General features: G+C 41.4%; 1 protein-coding gene across 12 annotated transcripts in view; it reads left to right on the top strand.

The window, feature by feature from the left end:
- The window catches only part of FRMD4A (FERM domain containing 4A), a 407,020-nt gene that overhangs the window by 254,550 nt on the left and 129,619 nt on the right, over positions 1-22,851 (top strand). For all 12 annotated transcript variants that reach the window (XM_077935685.1, XM_028745665.2, XM_077935682.1 and 9 more), the window contains one exon: positions 567-632. In XM_077935685.1, coding sequence (XP_077791811.1) covers positions 567-632 — 66 coding nt within the window. The remainder of the gene's footprint in view (positions 1-566; positions 633-22,851) is intronic.

Here is a 22,851-nt window from a genome sequence, read left to right as displayed (position 1 = left end):
TAATCAGCATTGCCCATGGGTTCTCTCTGGCTGTTCCCTTTTCTCCTCGCTCCCATCCCTTGCTTGCTTGCGTTCTCTAGATGAGTGGGTGCCCCATAATGGCCATGCTGGCTGAGACTGGTGGGAGTTGTACTCCTAAACAGCTGGAAGGTACCAGGATGGAGATGGCTGCTCTGTGGACCTGGAAGTAGTCGAAGGCTAGATCCGTCCTCGCCTGACACACCCTTATCGCAGTACAGCCACAAAGACAATGAGGTAGCCACAGTGGGGTTGCCTTGTGCCTTCCCATTTAGGCAATGCAAGATCCCCTGGCCTCTTTCATGAACTCCTTTCTCACACAGGAGAAAGCCCTCTTCTTGGCTCTGAGTCCGTGTGTGCCATTCAGTAACGGCTGTTAGGGTGAGTTACTCTGCTCTGTTTTCTCTGTCCAACCTTTTCTTTCTGCCATTGCCAGGGAGTGAGAATCCTTTGCTATGACAGCGTTAACAGCAGCTTGTGGTATTTTGCCAAGCCTGTGCCTTAAGCATCCACTGAAACTTTCTTTCTTTTTTGTCCTGTTTTCCTAGATGACAGAGGGCCGCCGGTGTCAAGTGCACCTTCTTGATGACAGGAAGCTGGAACTCCTTGTGCAGGTAATAAATTGCATCTGCAGTTTTGAATTCTTGCCACAGCACTCAGTTTTTGCTCCATACAGCAGAAGAGGTTTTTAATTTAATTAATGGAATCTCAGTTAGTCGGCTTCCTTATGGGTTTTGATCCTCTCTCATTTGACAAGCTAAGCAGGATCAGGATGGATCAGGATATGGGCAGGAGACCTAGAAGGGAAATCCCAAGATTCAGCAGCCAGAGGGTGCCTCTCATGCTCCCCCACTCCCAAAAAGGGGGGGATTCCTATGTTTCAATGCCATGGTAGAGTATCACTTTCAGGTGGCAACTGAAATAGTGACTAATCTCACAGAACTCCTTTTTGTGTGTGCCTGGCAGCATCACCCCTCACGTCCTGACCTAGTTCAGCTCCATCAGTGCCTCTGCAGCCCTTGCTGCTTGCTGTCTACTGGCAGACTAAAGCTTTAATGTCCTGAAGCTTCAGCGTTAAGTAGCTGCCATGCACTGCCTCTGAGATGACTGGGCTTCTGTGGGTGAGTGACGTGACCTACATATATGTTGGCCTCACGTCACGTTGAATTTATAGCATAGATGTTGAGGCACAAGCGGTTTATGGCAATGATAGAATGTCAAGCCAGCTTGATGGTTTGCTTACTATATTTACAGACATTTGTCCCCTGTACAAATTTTAAATTTTTTAAAAAAATCAACAGCCTTTAAAACAAGCATATTACAAAATGAAGCCATTTTAAAATATTAAGACAATGAGTTACACACGCATGCACACAAAACAATAAAAAAGGTTAACAGGCCAAAGGCTTGTGAGAATAAAAAGGATTTTGTTACATTTTTCTAAAACCATATATAGAAAGTCAGCATCTCAGGGAAAGGGGCTAGGTTAAAAGCTTTTCCGTGGCATGTCAGTTATCTATATGCAGATAATATTCTGGGTTAGAGGAGCTGGATTCAGTAATGGGGAGAGGAATGGGCTATTCACTCCTATCTCTCCCACTCGCCATGCTGATGGTGAGAGGCGGAAGCGGGGTCTGGCCAGCTCCTCCTTCTCCTGCTGCTGCTGCTGCTGCTGCTGCTGTGGATGGGCAGGAAGGTTGAAGCCGCCTCCTGCTGGTGGCAGGGCCCCGTGTGGGAGGCGGAGCTGCTGGCCATTGAAGCCGCCATGTTCAGCTCTTGCCCGGCTCCTCCCAATGTCCTGATGTCATGCACAGCGTTGCCCACCCACCCCCGTCCTCGCAAGCTGGCACCTTTGCATCAGGGACAGGCTGGCGGGAGTGGTTATGCATTTGGGGAGTGTCTGGGGGAGGTGAATGAGTGAGTGGTTCTGAGGTGTTCAAAGGTGAGGAGAAGCCAGGAGCAGCCAACGTCTGTACTCTGGAGGATGCAGTGCGCTTCCAGTCAGCAGTTCAGAGGTGGAAGCATATTTTGTCATCCAGCCAGACCCCTCGACAGGATGCCAGACTCTGTCATAAATTGGCAGCATCTAAGTGTAAGAGCTTTGCAGGCATTTATTACATTCAGCTTTCCCTCCCAGCCCATTTTGCTTTCAAAACAACCCTGTGAGCTGCTTTAGACTATGACACTCTGAAAATGTTGAGGTTTGGTAATTGTTCATTTACAATTTTTATACGATACTCAATACCAAAGATTGTGGGGGGATTATAGTAACAGCAAAACAGTAAAATACAACCACAAATAATAAAATATAAGTCAGAGTCCATTTGTTGCTGAACTTCAACACCCATCAGTGCTAGCAAGCATGGCCAGTGGCCAGGAGTGATGGAGTTGCAGTTCAGCAACATCGGAAAGGCCTGAATCGGGCCCTTTCACCAGTTGCCATGCATTCACCTCATGATTTAAAATGTGAGCTTTGAGGTGAAAACTGTAAAAGTATGAGCACTCTCCTCATGCTGGGGGGGGGGGGGGAGAGGGAGCATGATTCTAAAGTGGCAAACAAAGCAGCAGGAGGCATGCCAACAACAAATGATTACATCGCTGTGGGGCTGTAAAATCCAACAGCCTTGAGTAAGTCTCTTCATGGCAGCATTAGGACCTTTACCCCCTGCCCTATGGGTCCCACTGCCTCTGCGCACAAGCTCATCAGGTCATGTTGTGTAGTAAATAATTTGTTTCTTTGGTCAAAGCAAATTACAGTTTATTACCCTGTCTAAACCTTCCATTATTGGGCAGGGTGATTCAGTGGGTGGTCACTGAACAACTCTAGGCGTGTGGAGGATGCGAACCATTTGAATCACTTTCAGTCAGGATTCAGGCCCCATTATGAGACTAAAACCACCATGGTTGTGCTGGTCGGTGATCTCTGGTGGACTAGGGACAGAGGTGAAAGCTGTTTCCTCCTTCTGCTGAATCTCAGCAGCTTTTGATATCATCAGTGATATCAATGGTCAACCATGGCATCCTTCTGGACTGTTTAGAGGAGTTGGGAATTGGGGGCACTGTCATGCAGTACTTCCGCTCCTTCCTCCTAGGCTGTGTCCAGAAAGGAATGGTGGGAGGTGGGTGTTTGGACCCCTGGACACTCACTTGTGGGGTGCCTCAGGGCTCTGTCTTCTCCCTCATGCTTTTTAACATCTATATGAAGCTGCTGGGAGAGATCATAAAGGCAATTGTTTTTAAGATGGTTCAAAATGATATGCTGGAGGCATGTTTGCTTTTGTACACAGGTTTCCTTTGCCCTCTTGTCAGTTCAAAAAGGTCTTGTAGGGTTCTGAAGCACTATTTAGGGGGGGGGAAACACATCAAAATCTATTTGACCAAAGATAATGTTAGGATGAGCGTTCAGCCCATGATCAAGGATGCCTGCATTGTATTAGGCCTAGTTCAGACACAACCAAGGGGTAGCCCACAAACCTCAACTGTCGCAGAATCTAACAACAACAACAACAACAACAACAACAACAACAACAACAACAACAACAACAACAACAACTTATTATTTATACCCCACCCATCTGGCCGGGTTTCCCCAGCCACTCTGGGCGGCTTCCAACAAAATATTAAAATACAATAGTCCGTCAAACATTAAAAGCTTCCCTAAACAGGGCTGCCTTCAGATGTCTTCTAAAAGTCTGGTAGTTGTTTTTCTCTTTGACATCTGGTGGGAGGGCGTTCCACAGGGCGGGTGCCACTACCAAGAAGACCCTCTGCCTTGTTCCCTGTAACTTGGCTTCTCGCAACGAGGGAACCGCCAGAAGGCCATCGGTGCTGGACCTCAGTGTCTGGGTGGAACGATGGGGGTGGAGACGCTCCTTCAGGTATACTGGACCGAGGTCGTTTAGGGCTTTAAAGGTCAGCACCAACACTTTGAATTGTGCCCGGAAACAACCGGGGTTGTGCAACAGATTTTGAAAGCACAGAGCTCCCATTAGATTTGGATATCACCCATTATGTTTCCAGACTTACATCTTTGTGTTATAGGCTTTGTGCTGTAGGCAGAGTTTCTGGCACATCTTACAAACAGTCCTGTTTTATTTCTTTGGCCAACAGTTTTTAGGAAGGGAGACTGTGCAGGAGGAAATAATAATAATAATAATTCTAGTTCTTTTTATTTGCAGAGCACAGAATATGAACATTACACATACACCTTAGCAGTCATTTTAACACTGGTAACATAGACCAGTATTCCATCTGCATGGTACGGATACTGCAACATGGGAACATGCGTGCATCTAGTTCAGTATCCTCTACACTGATTGGCAGCAGCTCTCCAGGATTTCAGATGGGGAACACTGGTAGCCCCACCTGGAGATGCCAGGGATTGAGCCTGGAGCCTTCTGCATGCAAAGCAGATTTGGTACCTTAGAGCTACAGCCGAGGGATAGTGGAAGGTTCTTATATGATTAAACAGTAAAGTTGAACTGGGGGTTTATGATGCTGTTGTGCACTAGGCTGCTTTAGCTGCCACAAAGTCTCTAAAGGGTTAATCAGAAGGTTTAGAAAATGGCTTTTTAAAGAAAACACTGCTCTGTACAGCTAGAAACAGGAAATGAAACACAGGCACTTTAATTACTCTGGCATTTTTGGGGTGAGCAGGGTTGCATGTTAGTCTCATTCTAGCAAAAGAGGAAGAAGATGAATAGGAGCCTTTTGAAAGTGATTTGAATCACAGGAAACGCATTTCAGGACCGCTTTGTGTTGTACAGATGGCTCAGCAAGGTTATTTCAAAACCAAAAGAGGCAGCAGAAAATAATCTGAAGAGGTTTTTTTAAAAAAGAAAGAAAAGAAAGAAAAATTAAGGAGGCATTTTTGATGTTCACGATCTTTATGTCAATACTGTACTGTACTTTATAGGCTAGTTTGACTGAAGAGCAGGGTTTTTTCAACTATTATTATTTTTAATAATTTTTTATTAGATTTTCCACAATGATAACACAAACCACAAAGCAAAATGATACACAAAAACAGAAAAAGGAAAAGGAAAAAGGAAACAATAAACAGATAAACAATAACAGCAAACTTAATTCTTCACAAATCCAACCTTTTAAACATCTTGGTTGACTTCCTCAAATCCCTCCCTTCTGAGTTTCCTTGTAGTTAAAAGTAACAGCTTTCCAATATCATTATTAAATTAAAACAATTTCCAATTATAGTCCATCTTGTTCACTTTTCTTAACATTCTAAATCCCATTTATTTAATTATAACTTAGTTTAATCCTAGGCCTATTTGTTTCTAATTTTTTATCTTACAATATTTATTCAAATAGTCCTTAAATTTTCTCCAGTCCTCTTGAAACTCCTCTTCTTTCTGGTCGCGGATTCTTCCAGTCAGGTCAGCTAGCTCCGAAAAGTCCATCATCTTCATCTGCCAATCTTCCACTGTTGGTAGTTCTTGTGTTTTCCAATTTTTTGTAAGTAATATTCGGGCGGCTGTTGTGGCATACAAAAATAATTTAACATCTTTCTTGGGCAATTCCGAACCTGTTATTCCAAGAAGAAAGGCCTCTGGTTTCTTAATAAATGTCTATTTCAACATTTTTTCCAATTCATTATAAATCTTCTCCCAGAAATCTTTCACGTTGGGACAAGTCCACCACATATGGAAAAAAGTACCTTCTTTTTCTTTACAATTCCAACAAAGGCTATCACTATTGTGATAAATCTTTGCTAGTTTTACAGGGGTCAAGTACCATCTATACATCATCTTCATAATATTTTCCTTTAACATCGTAAATGCAGTAAACTTAACCCCTTTCCTCCATAGCCTCTCCCAATCCTCCATCATTATGTTATGTCCCACATCTCTTGCCCAATCAATCATAACAGATTTAACTTGTTCATCCTTTGTATGCCACTCCAACAACAAATTAGACATTTTAGACATATTCTTATCATTAGTATCTAACAACTCCGTTTCCAATTTGTTTTTTTCTGTTGCAAAACCATTTCTCTTATCCATCTTATATAATTCATTAATTTGATAATATTGCTTTTTTAAAAAAATAATTTTTATGAACCGACCAATCAAATCAAATCACATCACATCAATTCCGAATTACAAAGCCGAATTTTAAATTTTTGTTGGGGGTACCCATATTTCAAGTTCCGAAGGGGATTCCAATCATCTTCTTGCTGCTGCATTAATGTCCACAAATCTGTCCAAATAATGTTCACAATTCTATCCAGTCCTATCTTGCTGTTCCCACATCTCATCTTGTTATTTTCATATATTTCTCTTTTTTCTTTGTGATCTCTTCTGATAATCTCCTTAAGCAGGTAAACACCAGTTATAATCCTGTGTGAATTTTTCCGTTCGTCCAATCACCATATCGAGATGGTTTCCATATATAATCACTTCCATAAATAAAAGTGCTCTTTCCATCATTAATCTTCGCAAATCTGTCACCTTCTTTAGTCCTCTGAGGAGGCTCGCCCGCAATATGAAAACAGATCCATTCCTCCTCCCAGACATAAGTCTTTCGACAGAACTTGCCAAAATGGCGACGCTGTTTTTTACTGCGTCATCCCAAAGCTCTTGTACTTTTCCACAATCTGCTTAAAACGTGCTTTTTATCTCCACACAGTCTTAAATCTTCCAGCTTAGGTCATTTAAGCGGCATTTCTGACTTGGGGGGGGGATTATTGGTTAATCACATAGAAGAAAGAAAGGAAAGTCCCCCCCCATCCAGTCCCGTTGCCGACATACCGAGCCTTGGTGTGTCTTCTCATGATATATTCCTGTTTATCCGACCTGTCTTCTTTCTCAGAGATCCCTTCAATTAGCAGTCTTTACTCCCCATTCTTCCTTGAAATATGTGCATTTGCTTTTTCCTAATTGTTTCTTTTGAAGTTGCTGCAGCTAGAGGCGCGAATCAGACAGCGTCATGGAGAGCCGAAATCCACACAAGGGCTTTCTGCCTAGTGCCCCCACCCCCTCAAGTTCGGGGGTGGTATATATGGGCACAGCAGGCAAGGGCAGTCCCCCCCATTCCCTGGGGGGGCAAGGAGGCTGTTTACTCCCATCACAGCCTCTTAATTACCTTGTGTGGGTCGGAGAGATGTTATTGTTGGCCATCTTCCAATGCGCCCCTAGTGCCCCCCCCTAATTTGATAATATTGCAACCAATTCATTCTATCTTTAATTTGTTCAAATGGTTTTAATTTAAAACCTTCCTGATCCTCTAACCACAAATCTGAGTACCTCAACCATTTGTTTTCCATATTTAATTTTTGGGGGGCCTGTGCTTCCATTGGCAAAATCCATTTTGGTGTTTTTCTTACTAAGAGATCTTATATCTAGTCCATACATTGTATAACGCCTTTCTAATTACATGATTCTTAAAACCACTGTGGGCCTTTATCTTGTCATACCATAGATATGCATGCCATCCAAATCAATTATCCAGTCCCTCCAAATCTAACACATCATCATTCTCTAATTGAATCCAATCCTTGATCCAGCAGAAGGCAGCAGCTTCAAAGTATATCTTCAGGTCTGGTAGGGAAAAAAACCCTCTTTCTTTTATATCTGTAAGTAATTTATATTTAATTCTAGGGTTTTTCCCCTGCCAGATAAATTTGGACAGTGCCTTCTGCCATTCTTTAAAACATTTAACATTTTCAATGATTGGTAGAGCTTGAAATAAAAACAACATCTTCAGCAATACATTCATCTTAACCACCGATATTCGGCCCATCAATGAAAGTTTTAGGTTTGTCCATATCTTAAGATCTCTCTTGATTTCATTCCATAATTTTTCATAGTTATCTTTATAGAGATTCAAATTCTTTACCGATAAATTCACACCCAAATATTTAACTTTTTTCACAGAAACAAGGCCTGCCATCCAAATCAATTATTAGGGTTTTTCTTTCCTCATTATCTAATTTTTTTTTCTAAAACTTTGGTTTTGCTCTTGTTTAATTTAAATCCTGCTACCTGCCCAAACTCTTGAATCAGCTCCAGTGCTTTTACTGCACTGGTTTCTGGATCTTGTAAAGTTAAAACCAAGTCATCAGCAAAGGCTTTTAATTTATATTGCTTGGATCCTACTACAATGCCTTTAACCTCCTCCTCTTTCCTCAACATGTTTAGCAAAACCTCCAGAACAGAAATAAATAGCAGAGGGGGAAACGAGCACCCTTGCCTGGTTCCTTTCTCAATTCTGATTTCCTCTGAGACCACATTATTAACTATGATTTTTGCTTATTGCTCAAAATAGATCGCATTAATACCATTTAAAAATTCCTGGCCAACCTCAATTCTTTCTAGATTTTTCATCATAAATAACCAAGAAACATTATCAAAGGCCTTTTCAGCATCAATAAACATTAACATTGCTTTGCAATTTCTTTTCGCTTCCAACCTTTCTAATATATCAATTATATTTCTAATGTTATCTTTCATATGTCTCCCAGGCAGAAATCCTGCCTGGTCCTTATGTATATAATCTGATAGAACCTTTTTTAATCTATTGGCCAAAATATCTGCAAAGATTTTATAGTCCACATTAAGTAATGAGATTGGTCTATAGTTTTTTACATCAGATCTATCTTGATCTGTTTTTGGGATCAGAGTAATAAATGCATCTTTCCAGGTTTCGGGAGCTTTGTCCCCTCTTAGAATCTTATTGCACACATCTGCCAACGGTTGAATTAACCAATCTTTCAATATTTTATAGTATTTTGCAGAAAGACCATCTGGTCCCGGGGCTTTGCCTAACTGCATCTTATTTATTGCCATCTCAACCTCCTGTCTTGTAATCATGCCATTTAGTAGGAACCTTTTATCCTCGGGAATTTTCTGAATTTCGTTTGCCTCAAGAAATTGCTCAATTTTATCCTTATCTTCTTTACCTTTTTTATACAGCTGTTTAAAGTATTTCTGAAAACATTTCCTTATATCTGCAGGGTTTTCCATAGATTTTCCATCAGATACAATATTTGTAATAGGACTTTGCTTCTGTCTCTTTTTTAATTGCCAAGCCAACAATTTCCCACATTTATTTGCAGATTCAAAATTTCTGTTTCATCATTTTAATTTTCCATTCTATTTCCTGGTTAATAATTTGAGAAAATTGGATCTGCAATGTTTTAATTTCTTTTGGAATCTGTTGACTCTTTGGCATTGATCTTAAACTCTTCTCTTTGTCTTTTATTTGAGACAGAATTTTCTCTTTTTTCGCATTCTGTATTGAAGAGCAGGTTTGGATGATGACACACCATAATTTATAGAGTGTTTGTACCTCACTCTTCAGGCCCAAAGTCTCCCAGAACAACTTAAAATACAACAAATTAAAATGGGGGGTGGGCAGCATCAGGGCCAGTGACCAAATGCGACCCCAAGGCCAGTTTTCCCTTTTGCAAATTTCCTTTGTTCATGATCAGCTGCATGCAGTTTTCTGACTGTGCTGGATTATGAATTTATCTGAACTCATCTGAGCTTGCCCTTGGAAAGTCTTCTTCAAAAACCACGTGTTGCCTTGACACCAGAGCTCAGGCATTGGAAAGAGAAATCATGACTATTAGTGCACTTTGAAATTTATATGGAAGAATTATCCAAAAACTGGAAGGTGTTTATAGACCTGGGAGCAGAATAAAGAAGTGTGAAAAATGTATCTTTTCAAATTGACTGAGGTCCAAATAATGAATGAAATTTTAGCATCTAGCAAAACCAAACTTCCTCATGTCACCCTAATTTGTGAAATAAGAACTGTGAAATGGGAGGGGGAAAATTAAACTGATATATTTATTACTCCCCCCTTTATATTTTTGCATATGTTGATAACTGTTCATCATGTTACTTGATTCCTTGAACATCTATATAGCATATACTACTGAGGGCCAAACCACATGTTAAATTAATTAATTAAATTTGGTGCTGTTTTTTAAATAGCAACCACAGGGGCCCTGAACAGGATGGGGGCTGAAGCATTACCACAGAGGAGTTGTAAAAACAAGCCCATGCCTTTCCCAGCTACCATTTCCTTTAATCATTGCCAAAGGACAATGCTTTAAAAACAACAACAACAACAACGAATGGGATTGGAGATTTATTGATGACATTACGGAGAACCCGACCAATCAGCACAGTTTACAACCAAATTCTGTTTCAAATGTGCTGGGCCATTAATTTTTTTCAGAGTTTGACCCAGGGGTGCAGTATGTTTGAGTGGAATTCCATCTCCCAAGTACTAAAGTCACAAGTGACATTTGAGCTGAATGCGGAGGGAGCCCTTCCCGGGGGGGGGGGGGTGCCGCCCTAAAAATATTGTATTTGCCTTTAGCCTTATTCTGCACATTTGTTTTTTTTGCTTGGTGACCTTTTTGTGCAGTGACTAGGTTTTTTTTTCATTCATTCATTTTTTTTCTTGAAAAGCAGCAAACTGTTTCTTTTTGGGATCTCCACCCCTGCCTCTCGTATTCTTTTTGTTCCTGCTGGATTCGCATTTTGTTTGCAACAGTGTGTTTTTAAGGGAAATGTTTGACTGTGTTCTCTTAATCATTTCCAGACAGTGAATTTATTCAAATCATTCCCCTGCTTTGGACTCATTTTTGCATTAGGTTTTGTTTTTGCTTTTTTGCATTGTTTCTGTGTTTCCATTCCCATTAGGCCTTTGCACATGAAAGGCTTGTCTAGCAACCAAGTTTTTCTTCTCTTTATCTTCATGGTATTGCATAAGTGGTTTTTCATTTCTTTTCAAGTCAGCTTTATAAAACCTTTATAAACATGCACATCCCCTCCAACTTTTCTCTGATGAAAACAGGGACATCCTATTCAACAGCAACAATTTTATTATTTATAACCTGCCCATTTTACTGGGTTGCCCCAGCCACTCAAGGTGGCTTCCAACATGTATAAAAACATAATAAAACATTAAACATTTGAAAACTCCCCAGCCTGGCCTCTCTCTCCTCTGCACCTGTTCTCTCTCTCTGCAGCTTCTCTTGCCAGAGACTCTTGTCTCCTGGCTGCACAGTCTCTCTCCCCCCCTCCTCCCTCCTTCCAAGTCAATCTCCAACCTCCTTCTCCCGATGCCCACTCATCTGCACTGAGCCAGCGCTCCTCAGTGTCCAGTCAGTCCCTGGCACCTGACACCTGTCTCTCAAGTTGTAGGAAATTTGGGGGAGGGAGCAGCATTAGTGCTCCCCAAAAGCAAACATCCCCTGGGAGCCTCTTAGCAAGCGCCATAACCTCAGACTTATGTCTCTCAGCTCAGCAGGTGGGTCAGTGCTGTAGGGCAGTGATCACCAGCTGACACATGCCCTCTGAGGAAGCATCTTCAGCTGTTGTATTAACAAAAGGCAAGAGAAGAGTGCCATCTCCACACTTGATTGCTGTAAATAAATGAATATTGCTAAAATGGGAAGTGGCTGATAAAGATAATCAAATAGGGGGGCATTTCTTTTTGAAAGGCAAAGCAGTTATATTCAACCAAGCAAAATTGACTGAGTAATGTGTAAAAGTAGAAGCAGAGAGTCGCCATGAGCTGGCTAGAACATATTTTGGGGTGGAGAATATGGCGGAGAATGCTGTGCCTAGTGACAAACCAGGCAAAGAATCTTTGTGCGCACAAAGGTCATTTCAGTCAGAGAGCTCCAGGGAAATGAAGGCCACAGCTAAGAAGTGCAATGTTGAAAACTAATGAAACCCAGCAGGGCTAACCTGATTCATCCAGATTCCCCTGCTGAAACTGCCGGTGGGAAAAGAACTTAAGAAGAAGAAAGGAGGGGAGGAAGTAGCATCCCAGAGGAATGTGCCAGCTGCTCCATCGTTGACCTTGCGCCAGGGAAAATGTGCAATAAAGAGAACTTTTGATATTTCAGACAAGTAGAAATATTAACTAGAAGTAGAATATGTATTAGTTTATTTTAGTTTTACACTGCATCTCTTAAATATCCAGCCCATTCACTATTTGCAGTTCTCCTTGATCTTCCTAAGCATTTTCTGCCTGTCTGGTAGTGGTCATTGTTTCTCTAAGAAGGTCACACATCTCTGTAAGTCTTCGCTGCCTGAATCATTTGGCCAGCATGGCCATTCGAATGGTGTGCATGAACTGTGTCATGGGATCGATTATGTGAGGGCAGATCTTACCTGGGGGCCCCTATATATTATTTGAGTTGGCAGCCTTTGATCTTGGAGAGAATCCAAGTGATAGTCACCTATGTGTTTCTTAAAGCAGGGGTGAGTGGAAGGTAGATTGGGATGTACTGGTAGATATCTAGGTGGCTTGCAGTAGATTGGTAAGGATTTCTGACTCCTGAGAGCCAGTGTGGTGTAGTGGTTAAGAGCGGTAGTCTCGTAATCTGGGGAACCGGGTTCGTGTCTCCGCTCCTCCACATGCAGCTGCTGGGTGACCTTGGGCCAGTCACACTTCTCTGAAGTCTCTCAGCCCCACTCACCTCACAGAGTGTTTGTTGTGGGGGAGGAAGGGAAAGGAGAATGTGAGCCGCTTTGAGACTCCTGAAGGGGAGTGAAAGGCGGGATATCAAATCCAAACTCTTCTTCTCTTCTTCCTAATTATTTATGAATGGCAGCAACAAAATGACTCCCCGCTGCCCTAAACTATATTGCCAAAATGTCAAAAGCTTGGAGTAGTGTGGAGTGGATCTTCGTGTAGAAGGATTGTGAGCTCTGTTCAGTTCTGGTACTCAAAACAAACTGCTGGGCTTGGAATTCTTTAATTCTAAGTGTGTGTCTTTTGCAGCAGACACACACACCTTAATCTCAAGGTTAAGGAGAAGTGACATCTGGGGAACTCCGATCTCAGGCCTGTTTGCATGTTTGGCATCTAGCACACCTTCCATTAGAGCAGTGGTTGCAGTGGTTCTCAAAGGTGCACCACCTGGTGTGTCAGGAGAGGATGACAAGTGTGGTGGGAAGATTCAAAGACAAAGAAACATTTATTCATTTCTGTGCAGTATAGTAGAGTATCAACATAGCAGAAAAGAGTATCCATGCCTCTCTTCAAGAGCATTGGCTATTCTTCTACAGTTCTCCATGCCATATTGTTGTGAACAGGGATTTTCAACTCTAACAAATATAAAAGATCAGAAAAGAGAAAGGTTTATTTGTGTTGAGGAGATGAGAGTTTGTTTGTCTTAAATTAGACCTAATATAAATGAAATTACCTGGCAAAAGCAAACTCATACCTCTCATTGAGTTTGTATACATAGTTAAGATACATAGGTAAAAGGCTGATTTTTTTTGTTTGATGTTTTGGGAATGATTTATGGTCTTATGCAGCTGCATTATACGTTTCAGATGGGTGGGGTATAAATTATTATTATTTCTGGATGCCCCATGATAATATTATAAAGTGGATTATGTTCTATGTTATAACTCAAGCACTGTTAGGAGTTGTTTCTTTTTGTTTTCCAATGTATTTCGTACCAATAAAAAATTCAGTGTGACGCAAGCATATTTTTATTCTGAAGCTGTGGCCCAGAGAAAAACGTTTGAGAACGACTCCATTAGAGAAAGAGGCAAAGACTACAGCTCTTTACATGCCTGAAAATGAAGTTTCAAGGATGAATGCAGCCAGTTTCAGAACCCAGATGCCCATCCGACAGCCTGCCTTTATGGCCTCAGAGCTGTTGCCACCATTCACAAGTCGTGGTTTTAATTATTTTTTTCATGTACATGTACTTCTTGGTTAAGCTGTATCAGGCAGAATATAATAAGCCACAAACAAAGAGTATGAGAGAACAAAGTAGTCCCACACACCTCCTAGTACTCCCAGAGATAAACTGCAATCCAAGAGCCCCAAGGAAACGAACCTGGAGAGATGCTAAGGTTGAGGCCAGATGCCCAGTCTGCCCCTGGCAAACACACTTCCTACGGAGAGTGTTGAGGTTTCACCTGCTATTTACTGTGTAGACTTTCTCTCAGTAAAAACAATATCTGAATTTATATGTGAATTTAGTGATAATCAGACCTAGTTACACTTAACTCCCCAATTCATGTTTTCACCATGTTGGATCTTTTGTAATTCCATTTAAAAAACAACAGCTGAGTGTGAGAAGTGAAACACGGCAAATTGACTTGAAATGAAAGTGGAAATAGGATTTCAATATATACACTGTAGGTCTGCTATTACCAAGTGCTTTATAATGTAAAGCCATACATTATACTGGAAGTGCAGCTCTACAGAAAGACAAAGGAAATCGGCATTAAGCAGCATGAGAGGTGAGTTTTCAGGCTGAGATACAAAACTTCTGTTCATAATGTGAAATAGTCACTCTTACTATTTTGGGTGAAAATAGCAAGGTTGTCTGACAGGAACCTAATTAAAATGCTTGTAAAGTAAATAAACGACTATTCTGGATGCAACCCTCACCCATTCACACAAATATATAGCTTTGCTTTTAAGCAGATACATGGTTGGCAGAGGTGTGGCGGGGGGCAGTTGCCCTGGGTCCATTTTCTGGAGGGGCGCAACCAGGAGCTCCCACAACAGGCTCTGGTGTGCAAGGAAGCCACCGAGGCAGCTCCCTTGCACCCAGACGCAGCTCTGCTACCGGGTCACATCTGACTCGGGGCAGAGTCGAGAGTCGGTGGCAGAGAGCTGCCCCCCCCCCGGCTGGGATGCCCTGTGCTCTGCTCTGCTGCAGCGGAGAGAGGCTGCGAGCCATGGCTCCTCCCTCCCCGGGTCAAGCAGAGAGAGGCCGTGGTGCGCAGTGTGCCCAGCCGCAGCACCTCTGCCCCCACAGATGGAGGGAGGCTGCAGTGCACAAGGAAGTTGACCCTCCATTTCTACTAATATTTTATAAATTTCACTGGTTTCCCATTTTGTATTTTCTTTTTTTATCTCCCCTTTTATAATTTTTTTCTCAAATTTCAATTTTTTCAAATTTTGTATATTCTTTGCATTTCTTGTTTTCCCTTAAACACTTAAATTACATCATCATGGCTGGATTGGACTCAATACATTTTATTGGACACAATCCAATTGTTTTAAATTTGCTGTAAGCAATAGAACCAAAATAGTACAACTATTTTGCCAGATAATTTGAGAAGTTCACAGACTCTACGAATATTTGCACCTTTAAGATAAAGACCATGCAGTTGTCAACTACTTTGTTCTACTGGTTGGTAAACTGAAGCATGTGTTCAATTCTCTTCCACTGAAAAAAAGAACTCGCACTGATGTGGAAAACTGAATTTAAGACTGGAAAAATGAGAAACTGAGAGAAACCAAAATGGACTGATTCATCCTTCCTTAGTTTTCTGTCTGCGCTTTTGTCCTCATTCTTGGAAGGAATATCTGCTCCTAGGGGGGACTTAGGAAGTTCTGGTGCCTGAATGCGTTTCTCTCTCCTCCATTCTCCAGCTTTTGTCTTCTCCGTGTCCTCCTCTGTCCTCCAGGGACATGTTCATTTTGTTCTCTGTAGAGACTTGTAATTTCACTGTCTGGAAAGCAAAGCGTTATTATGGAGATACAGGAGGATTCCCACCCACCCAACCCCCACCAACCTCTGGAAGAAATGCAGGGCAAAATCCTCCCTGTAGCATTTGCTCTGCTTGCTGTGATATGACATGTCAGGATGCTTTTATGGTTAGCTTTCCCTAATTGCTTGGACAGAGAAGCTGACTGTTGGCTCAGAATTGGGTCATATTTAAAAATAAGTACAACTTGCATTACCTCATCATGAGGAACAGGACATGTGGTCACTCATAACTTCTTTTCCCTCTCTTCTTCCGCACAAAGAGCCTTTCAGATAAGCAGGGAACAAACAGATTATCTAATCTGTCTCTACCCATCCAAATGTCTTGTCATCCATCCATCATTCATGCCTTGGGCACCATCATAACATCATTAGGCTGTTGAGCAGACCACTGTTTCTATAGTAAAACAAAAACAACTGTTCCCTTAGAGTGACCATAGCACTAGTCTTGACCAGCATCATTACTTAGGGAAATGTACAGATATAATAGAAGGAATGGGAGGCTTGGAAGAGAGCGAGAGAGCACTACATTTGCCAAATCCTTTGCCTAGTCCTAGACAAGTCAAGGTAGTGCTAGAATAGACTAGATTCTGGCATCATCAATTTTTCTTCCTCTCTTTCATGCAGGCATACAGGAAACTTTTAAAAATATTTTATGTTAATGGTTTAAAAAAAGTCTATATGGCAGAAGCCCAAAATTATAATAATTCAGGCCCATGTTCCATTAACGTCAGAACTTTCTCCTAAGATGTTACAAAAGCTCAATCTTTGAAATTTGAAGCCGCTGATGTTCAGCAGCAAAATAATAGCTGTTGTTGGGAATTTCCTTTAAGTCAATATTTTTTCATTAATGTCATAAATATATTAGTACCTCTGACAAAATCTAATTGTTAGTTCAACAGTCTCAACTTACATAATGAAACAATTTGCAGAATATTTTTTCAGGGATGGCGGACTGCCTCCCTTTGTGCTGGGAGCGGTTCTTGGGCTGTCCCATCTGACCTACAATGGCTCTTTCTTGCCTCTCCGCCTTCCCCGCATCAATGAATCTTGAAAAAAGCCTGCTACTGGAGCCAACAGGAGACTTTTTTCAAGCATAGTTGTGGTAAGGGAGTCATTTTCAGGTTGGTGAGATGTGTGTCCCCCACCAATCACCCCCTGGGACATCGCAATTAGACTCCAATAGAAGGCTGTTTTTAAAAGCTAAACTAAGTTGGAGTGGGTGGTAGGTAGGAGAAGTCTGTAGTATGCTTCATTTATTGAAGATTTTGCTAAATGAATTACGTATGAAATGCGATTGGTAGATTCATTTTCTGTTTCTATTAGAAATGTGTAATTTTTGTTGTTGAACTTGAAAGTGACTCATAATAGCCAAGCATGTTAATTCCATGGCATTGTTGCAAGAAATATGAGCAGAATAAACCAAATTATATCCCCTTTATTTCAGTGGAAGAGAATTGAACACATGCTTCAGTTTACCAACCAGTAGAACTTAAATTACATCATCATGGCTGGATTCGACTCAATACATTTTATTGGACACAATCCAATTGTTTTAAATTTGCTGTAAGCAATAGAACCAAAATAGTACAACAATTTTGCCAGATAATTTGAGAAGTTCACAGACTCTACGAATATTTGCACCTTTAAGATAAAGACCATGCAGTTGTCAACTACTTTGCTTGGCTCGAATCTGCATTGTAGTTACAATGCATTTTAAACCAATGTGCTGATAAACTGCCCAATGTTCCCTGGGTGTTACATGCTGTCCAGCCCAGGAGATGTGCTGTTAATCTAATGTGCCTGTCAGCCTAACATCTTTCCGATATCTTATTCCTTCAGTGCCGTGCTCTGAAGGCTGTTTCAATGTGGCATTGATGCCTGCCTGTCAGGCTTAATTCCACCCAGTTTTCTTGTTATTGGGTGCCCTCAAATCCTGTTGCATTTTCTGTCTGTTTTGTGGTGTCTGTGAGAGAGAGGCGGGGGGGGGGGGGAGAGATATATATAATTTATTTTTATTTTCTTAAACAAAATTTCAACTCATCTATTTTTTCATTCCAATTTAGACTTTGGGGTGTTTGAAGCATCTCATCTTGTTTACTTTCCCCTGCCTGTTGGATCTTTATTAAGGAGGAATGTTATTGCCTTGTGTCCATTCATTTCTCAGTCATGAGGAAAAGCTAAGCCATCACATGGGAATAGATTGCAAGAATTAGGGTCGTGGGACAGCCAGGGGGATGAGAGAGGGAGGGAGGCAGGAATGGCTTGCAAGTGAGAACAGGGTATTCATGGTTTCCAAGAAGAATGTTCTCCTGTCATGTTTAGAAGAACCATCTAGCTGCCTTTGGGGCTAATTTATGTTCCTTCCTTTCAATAGCCATTTTGCTAATGCATGCCATATGTTAATACCTTTCGGCCTTTTGATTTGTGAAGCTGTTGCTATTCCCTTTTCCTCCTGTAACCTAGAAATTTTGGCACAGCCGAGACAGATTTATGCATCCCTCTTAAAATAAATCTCAGAACCAACCTTTCTGGTCGTGACAAAGTGTTCCAGGCCTCAGCAGGGCTGCAGCCCATATTCCCAAAGTGTGAATGTGTTTCACAAAGAATGGTCATGTTTCACCCTCCCTGGCTGGTCGAAAAACATGTAGCATAGGGAGTGTGGAGACAGTTTGGAGAAATTGCATCAGTTCACGGCATGGAGAGCTATCTGAGGTTGGAGACAATGGTTTTTCAGGGAATCAAAGGTGGTGTGGCATAGCCATTCATGGAAGCTGCCCCCTAGTTTTTCATCAAGAAACACAAGCACGGACTTTAGATGTATACATTGCCCAAGAATCTTTACATTCATAGTTCCTACAAGTGTAATGCATATTGCCAATGATCTTGCCAAAGCTAAGGAATTTTTAGGCCTGTTGACTTTAGTGGAACAGTTAAGCAGACAATTAATTAATTAATTCACTTCATCATTATGAATTCATCATCCTCCTTCCCTTCTGAATGTCATATTTTCAGTGAACGGTGTGTGTACCTTTCCTCTGACGTAAGAGCACACATGCCCTAGACTTTAAAATTGTTTTCAAAAGGAGCAAGGAAACTTTGTCACTCACAACAAGATTATTTTCCCCCACCATGAAGCAAACTCCCCTTCTTCGTTATTATATTTGCATGGTTCTCAAACCACTAAAGAGAGACTAGGGTAACTCAAGCCTAAGTTTGTGAAGGGCTTTCTCTCTTGCCAGTTAAACTGTATGTTGTTCACGTTTAGCTTCAAGATTTATAAATTAATCAATAGCAACTCTGGTTTGGTTACTACAGGTCCCTAGAGGATGTGCAGTTAATAATTGGATCTCATTGGCTATTGCTAAATTCCCCAAAAGTCATGACAGTGGGTGTTATTCTGTCTGTAGCTCACAATTGTCTCCAGAAGGGATCACAATAGAAATGTTGCTAATTTCCCAAACTAGTGTTTTCATGTAAAATATGGATTCATAGGAGCCAATCTGATAACTGCAGACTATAAGTAAATGTAAGGGAATGCGGCCTGTTCTATCTGTGTCATTAAAACAGGAACTATTCTACTTGAAGTAAGACTTCCAGTATGCAAGAAGAACCAGCATATGCTACTCTTGAATGCCACAGGAATGACATCACCTAATTTCTTGCCAATTTCTTGTACAGATGTGCTGTACAATCCTGAACATTTCCCTTCTCACAGTGGTTTGAACCGACCTATACATGCGGCAGAATCATGTGGTACAACCATTTATGGGCTGTACCATTTCAGATTGTGGGATGTGTCTCATCTTGTGCTGCAGTAACTAAAGGACCAGTATGGGAAAAGATTGCCTATCATTATTTACTGCTGATTGTTATTAGCCAAGCAGAAACTGCAAATGAAATTGCTTTCTACTGAGTCAGACCATTTGGTTCACCTAGCCCAGTCTGCATCCATTGTCAGTCAGTGGCTCTTCAAGGTCTCTGACATAAGTCTCCCGCAGTCCTATTGCCTCAGTGAGAGTCTTTTGGCCAGAGGTGCTGGGGGTTCAACCTGAGACCTTCTGAGTGCCCATATCTGTGTTCTGCTAGTCAGCCACTGGGGCCAGGAATGAGTGACCTACTCCATTCAGTGACTGTCCTATCAAAACACCTGGGATTTGAAGGTGGTAGAAAATTAGTGCACCCATCGTAGTTTTTTTCATAGTGAACCCTGCAATTCTGTCAGGCAGCCTTTGCCACCCTGGGGCTCTTAGGGTGTTTTGGACTACAGTGACCATCAGTCCCAGCCAGCACTGCTGTGGTGTGCTCCCTTCTCACAACTGCTGAAAACACCTGAAGGGCACCAAGTTGATAAAGGCGGGGGTGGTGTTGGTGGTGGAACGCTCACTAGATGTACTCTCCATAGCATGTGGGAGTGGCATTTAGAAAGATGAGGCCCCTCCCACCATGAAAACAGGTGGCAAATATACTGTGAGTTCACTAAACTAATATGTGAAGCAGCCTGTAAAGCTACAATGCAACTGCAGCATTTGGCAACATTGAACGACAAACCAATTTGGTCAAAGTGAATGAATAAAATCCTTCACATACTTACTAGGACTTCAGTGGTGCCTGTTTTGTAAATTAAACTAGAAATTAATTACATCATTTACTGCAGAAAGCTGTAGGTGTAATCCCTGTAGATGGGTAGATGCAGGTTGCACTTCGGCCTTCCTCGTTCGGAAATTCTGTTTGCCCCTTTCGATCTCTGAGGCCACATCTGTCTCTGGAGCCTCTGCCGCCATTGTCTGGGCTCATTTGCTCATGCGCTGCATAGCTGAACATCAAGAGCCCCAGCTGCCTTTGCCTGCATGTGTGTTGTTCAAGAGATGCATGTATTGTGTATTTCCCCTTGGGAGGATCAGGTTCAGTGAATTCATGAGGTGGGAAACCAGTGGCCCATGTTTTTGGACTTCTGTTGCCAATCCTGCCATCATCCTCAGCTAGCATTTCCTGTGGTCAGGGATAATTCCCATGGGAATTGTGGTTCAGCAACATTTGGGGAGGCACAGCTTTCCCACCCTTGGTGTGGGGATAACCCATAGTTCTTCTGGACTTCTTTGTTCTATGTAAGCAGTCCTATTTTGTGGTGGACTGAGGCACTATGGAAAGATCTGAACTGAGTAGGATGTATTTTTGTGAAAATTATTGACAGCGTTGAAAAGCTTCCTCTGCCCCCCTTTGGTATGATCAATCCTTCTTTAAAAGGGGTCACAGATGTTTGCCTCATATTTAGAGTGAGGGAAATATTTCCTGCAAATGACTTTGCTTGCCCTCAGTGGAATCTCAAAATGTGGTGTTTTTTTTAAAACAGAGCATGACCTTGAATGGGAAAAGTTACGCCTAGGCTGAATTTGATGAAGCCCCATTGCCCTGCAGGTCTTTCTATCTTCACTCTTAATGTTTTACATTCAGAAAAAGTGGAAGATCAAAAATGTTGTATGAGTAATACTTTAGTTTAAATAGATTAATGATACATCACCCCAAATGTGATATTCCTCTCCTCCGATCAGAAAGAGGGACAAAGACCATTCAACCTTGCAAGGAAGGGAGCTAAGCATGACTAGAATTGATCTGAAATTAGGTGAGTTTGAGCACTACAGAGGTTTGCTGTCTCCAAGAGATAAATAAGTTGTGCAAGGAATCATTTTATTGCCTTAAGTCTGCTTTTAATTTTTTTCTGCAGCATTATGGTGAAATATTTCAAATGAAAGATGATTATCTCCATTTGTTGTTGCCAAATGACTTATTTTTTTTAAAGAAATACGATTGACAACCCGTGAAATAAACCTTTTAGATGAAGCCGAAGGGGGGAAAATTCAATATGCTGTTTGGCTACTTCATTTTTATGAAGCTCCAGGCCTTCTTGTCACAACAATGCTTAAAACAGTTTTGTTTGGGCAAACCTATCCAGACACTTAGAAGTTACTGTGTGCGTTTGTTTGTTTGTTAGGTTACTATTGTTTTCAATAAAGCTTTGAAATTTTTTAAATACTATTTATACAAATTATATCAATTAGGTTAATGTTTTATTATATATTTTTGTACAATAAAGCATCTTAGTCTTTCTTACAATCAAGTGGCCTATCAATTTTTAATAATAATAATAATACCATGCATGATACAGTTGGGTGGTTTAAAAATGTTAAATACAATTTTAAATACAATTTTCTTGACTTCACCTATTACATATCTTCAAAATATCTAGATGAAATAGGCAGGTATTCTCCCCTAAATACTTTTAAACCAATTCCTTGTACTACTACTGTAGTTACCAAATTTCCATCAGACTGAGTTTCAGGGAAGAATATGAAGTTCTATAAAATGGGGGTGGGGGGGAGGAGGCATGAAAAAATCCCAAACAAGAAAGCATATTTTGGGTACAGAGTTAGTGCTTCTCCAGATGACCTGTTTAATGAGTATTTTTCCTTATTTGCTTACAAAAAGTTTGCAAACTGGTTAGATAATGTCCAGTCTTTAGTGAGCATTCATTCGGATTTGTTGTTGGGAAGTGACATGAAAAGTGGACAAGTAAATTTGTTCCACTAGAGCAGGGGTAGGCAACCTAAGGTCCGTGGGCCGGATGCAGCCCAATCGCCTTCTCAATCCGGGCCGCGGACGGTCTGGGAATCAGCGTGAGTAGAATGTGTCCTTTTATTTAAAATGCATCTCTGGGCTATTTGTGGAGCATAGGAATTGGTTCATTTCACCCAAAAAAATATAGTCCAGCCCACCACATGGTCTGAGGGATGGTGGACCGGCCCACGGCTGAAAAAGGTTGCTGACCCCTGCACTAGAGTAATAAGATCCACTTTAGATGCACAAACCTGGTTCTGTGCCTCTCTCCAGCAAAATACTGACAGTCTGGAGGCTCAAGCCCCCTCCATGTTCACGGCCACAAGGCTGATAATTACTGTATATGCTTCTTCAGAATACCTTAAAATTACAATTCTACCCTTGTTTCAGAAGAATCTTGGGAAATGTTTCTCAAAATGTTACCCAAAAATTGGATTGGTTTTGAAAGATCCTTATTTGGGCGACTCGACTGACTGTTCCTTTGGTGTCCAGATTCTGTACAAGATAGTCTCCCTGTTAGAGCATGAGAGATGGGCAGTGTTTTTTCCCCAGGGGGTATTCAAGGGTACACAGTACCAGCAACTCTTTTTTGTTGTTAAAAAGTGTGGCACTTACTGCACAACTTTGTGGTGGGTACTGTCACCTATTTTTCTAGAGAAAGAGCACTGGAGACAGGCACGGACCCAGAAACGTGGACCTAGGTAATTTTG

Source organism: Podarcis muralis, chromosome 10 (genome assembly GCF_964188315.1).
Source record: "Podarcis muralis chromosome 10, rPodMur119.hap1.1, whole genome shotgun sequence".
NCBI classification, from domain to species: Eukaryota; Metazoa; Chordata; class Lepidosauria; order Squamata; family Lacertidae; genus Podarcis; species Podarcis muralis.
The sequence above is the reverse complement of the archived record's forward strand: the minus strand, read 5'-3'. Positions and strand labels throughout refer to the sequence as shown.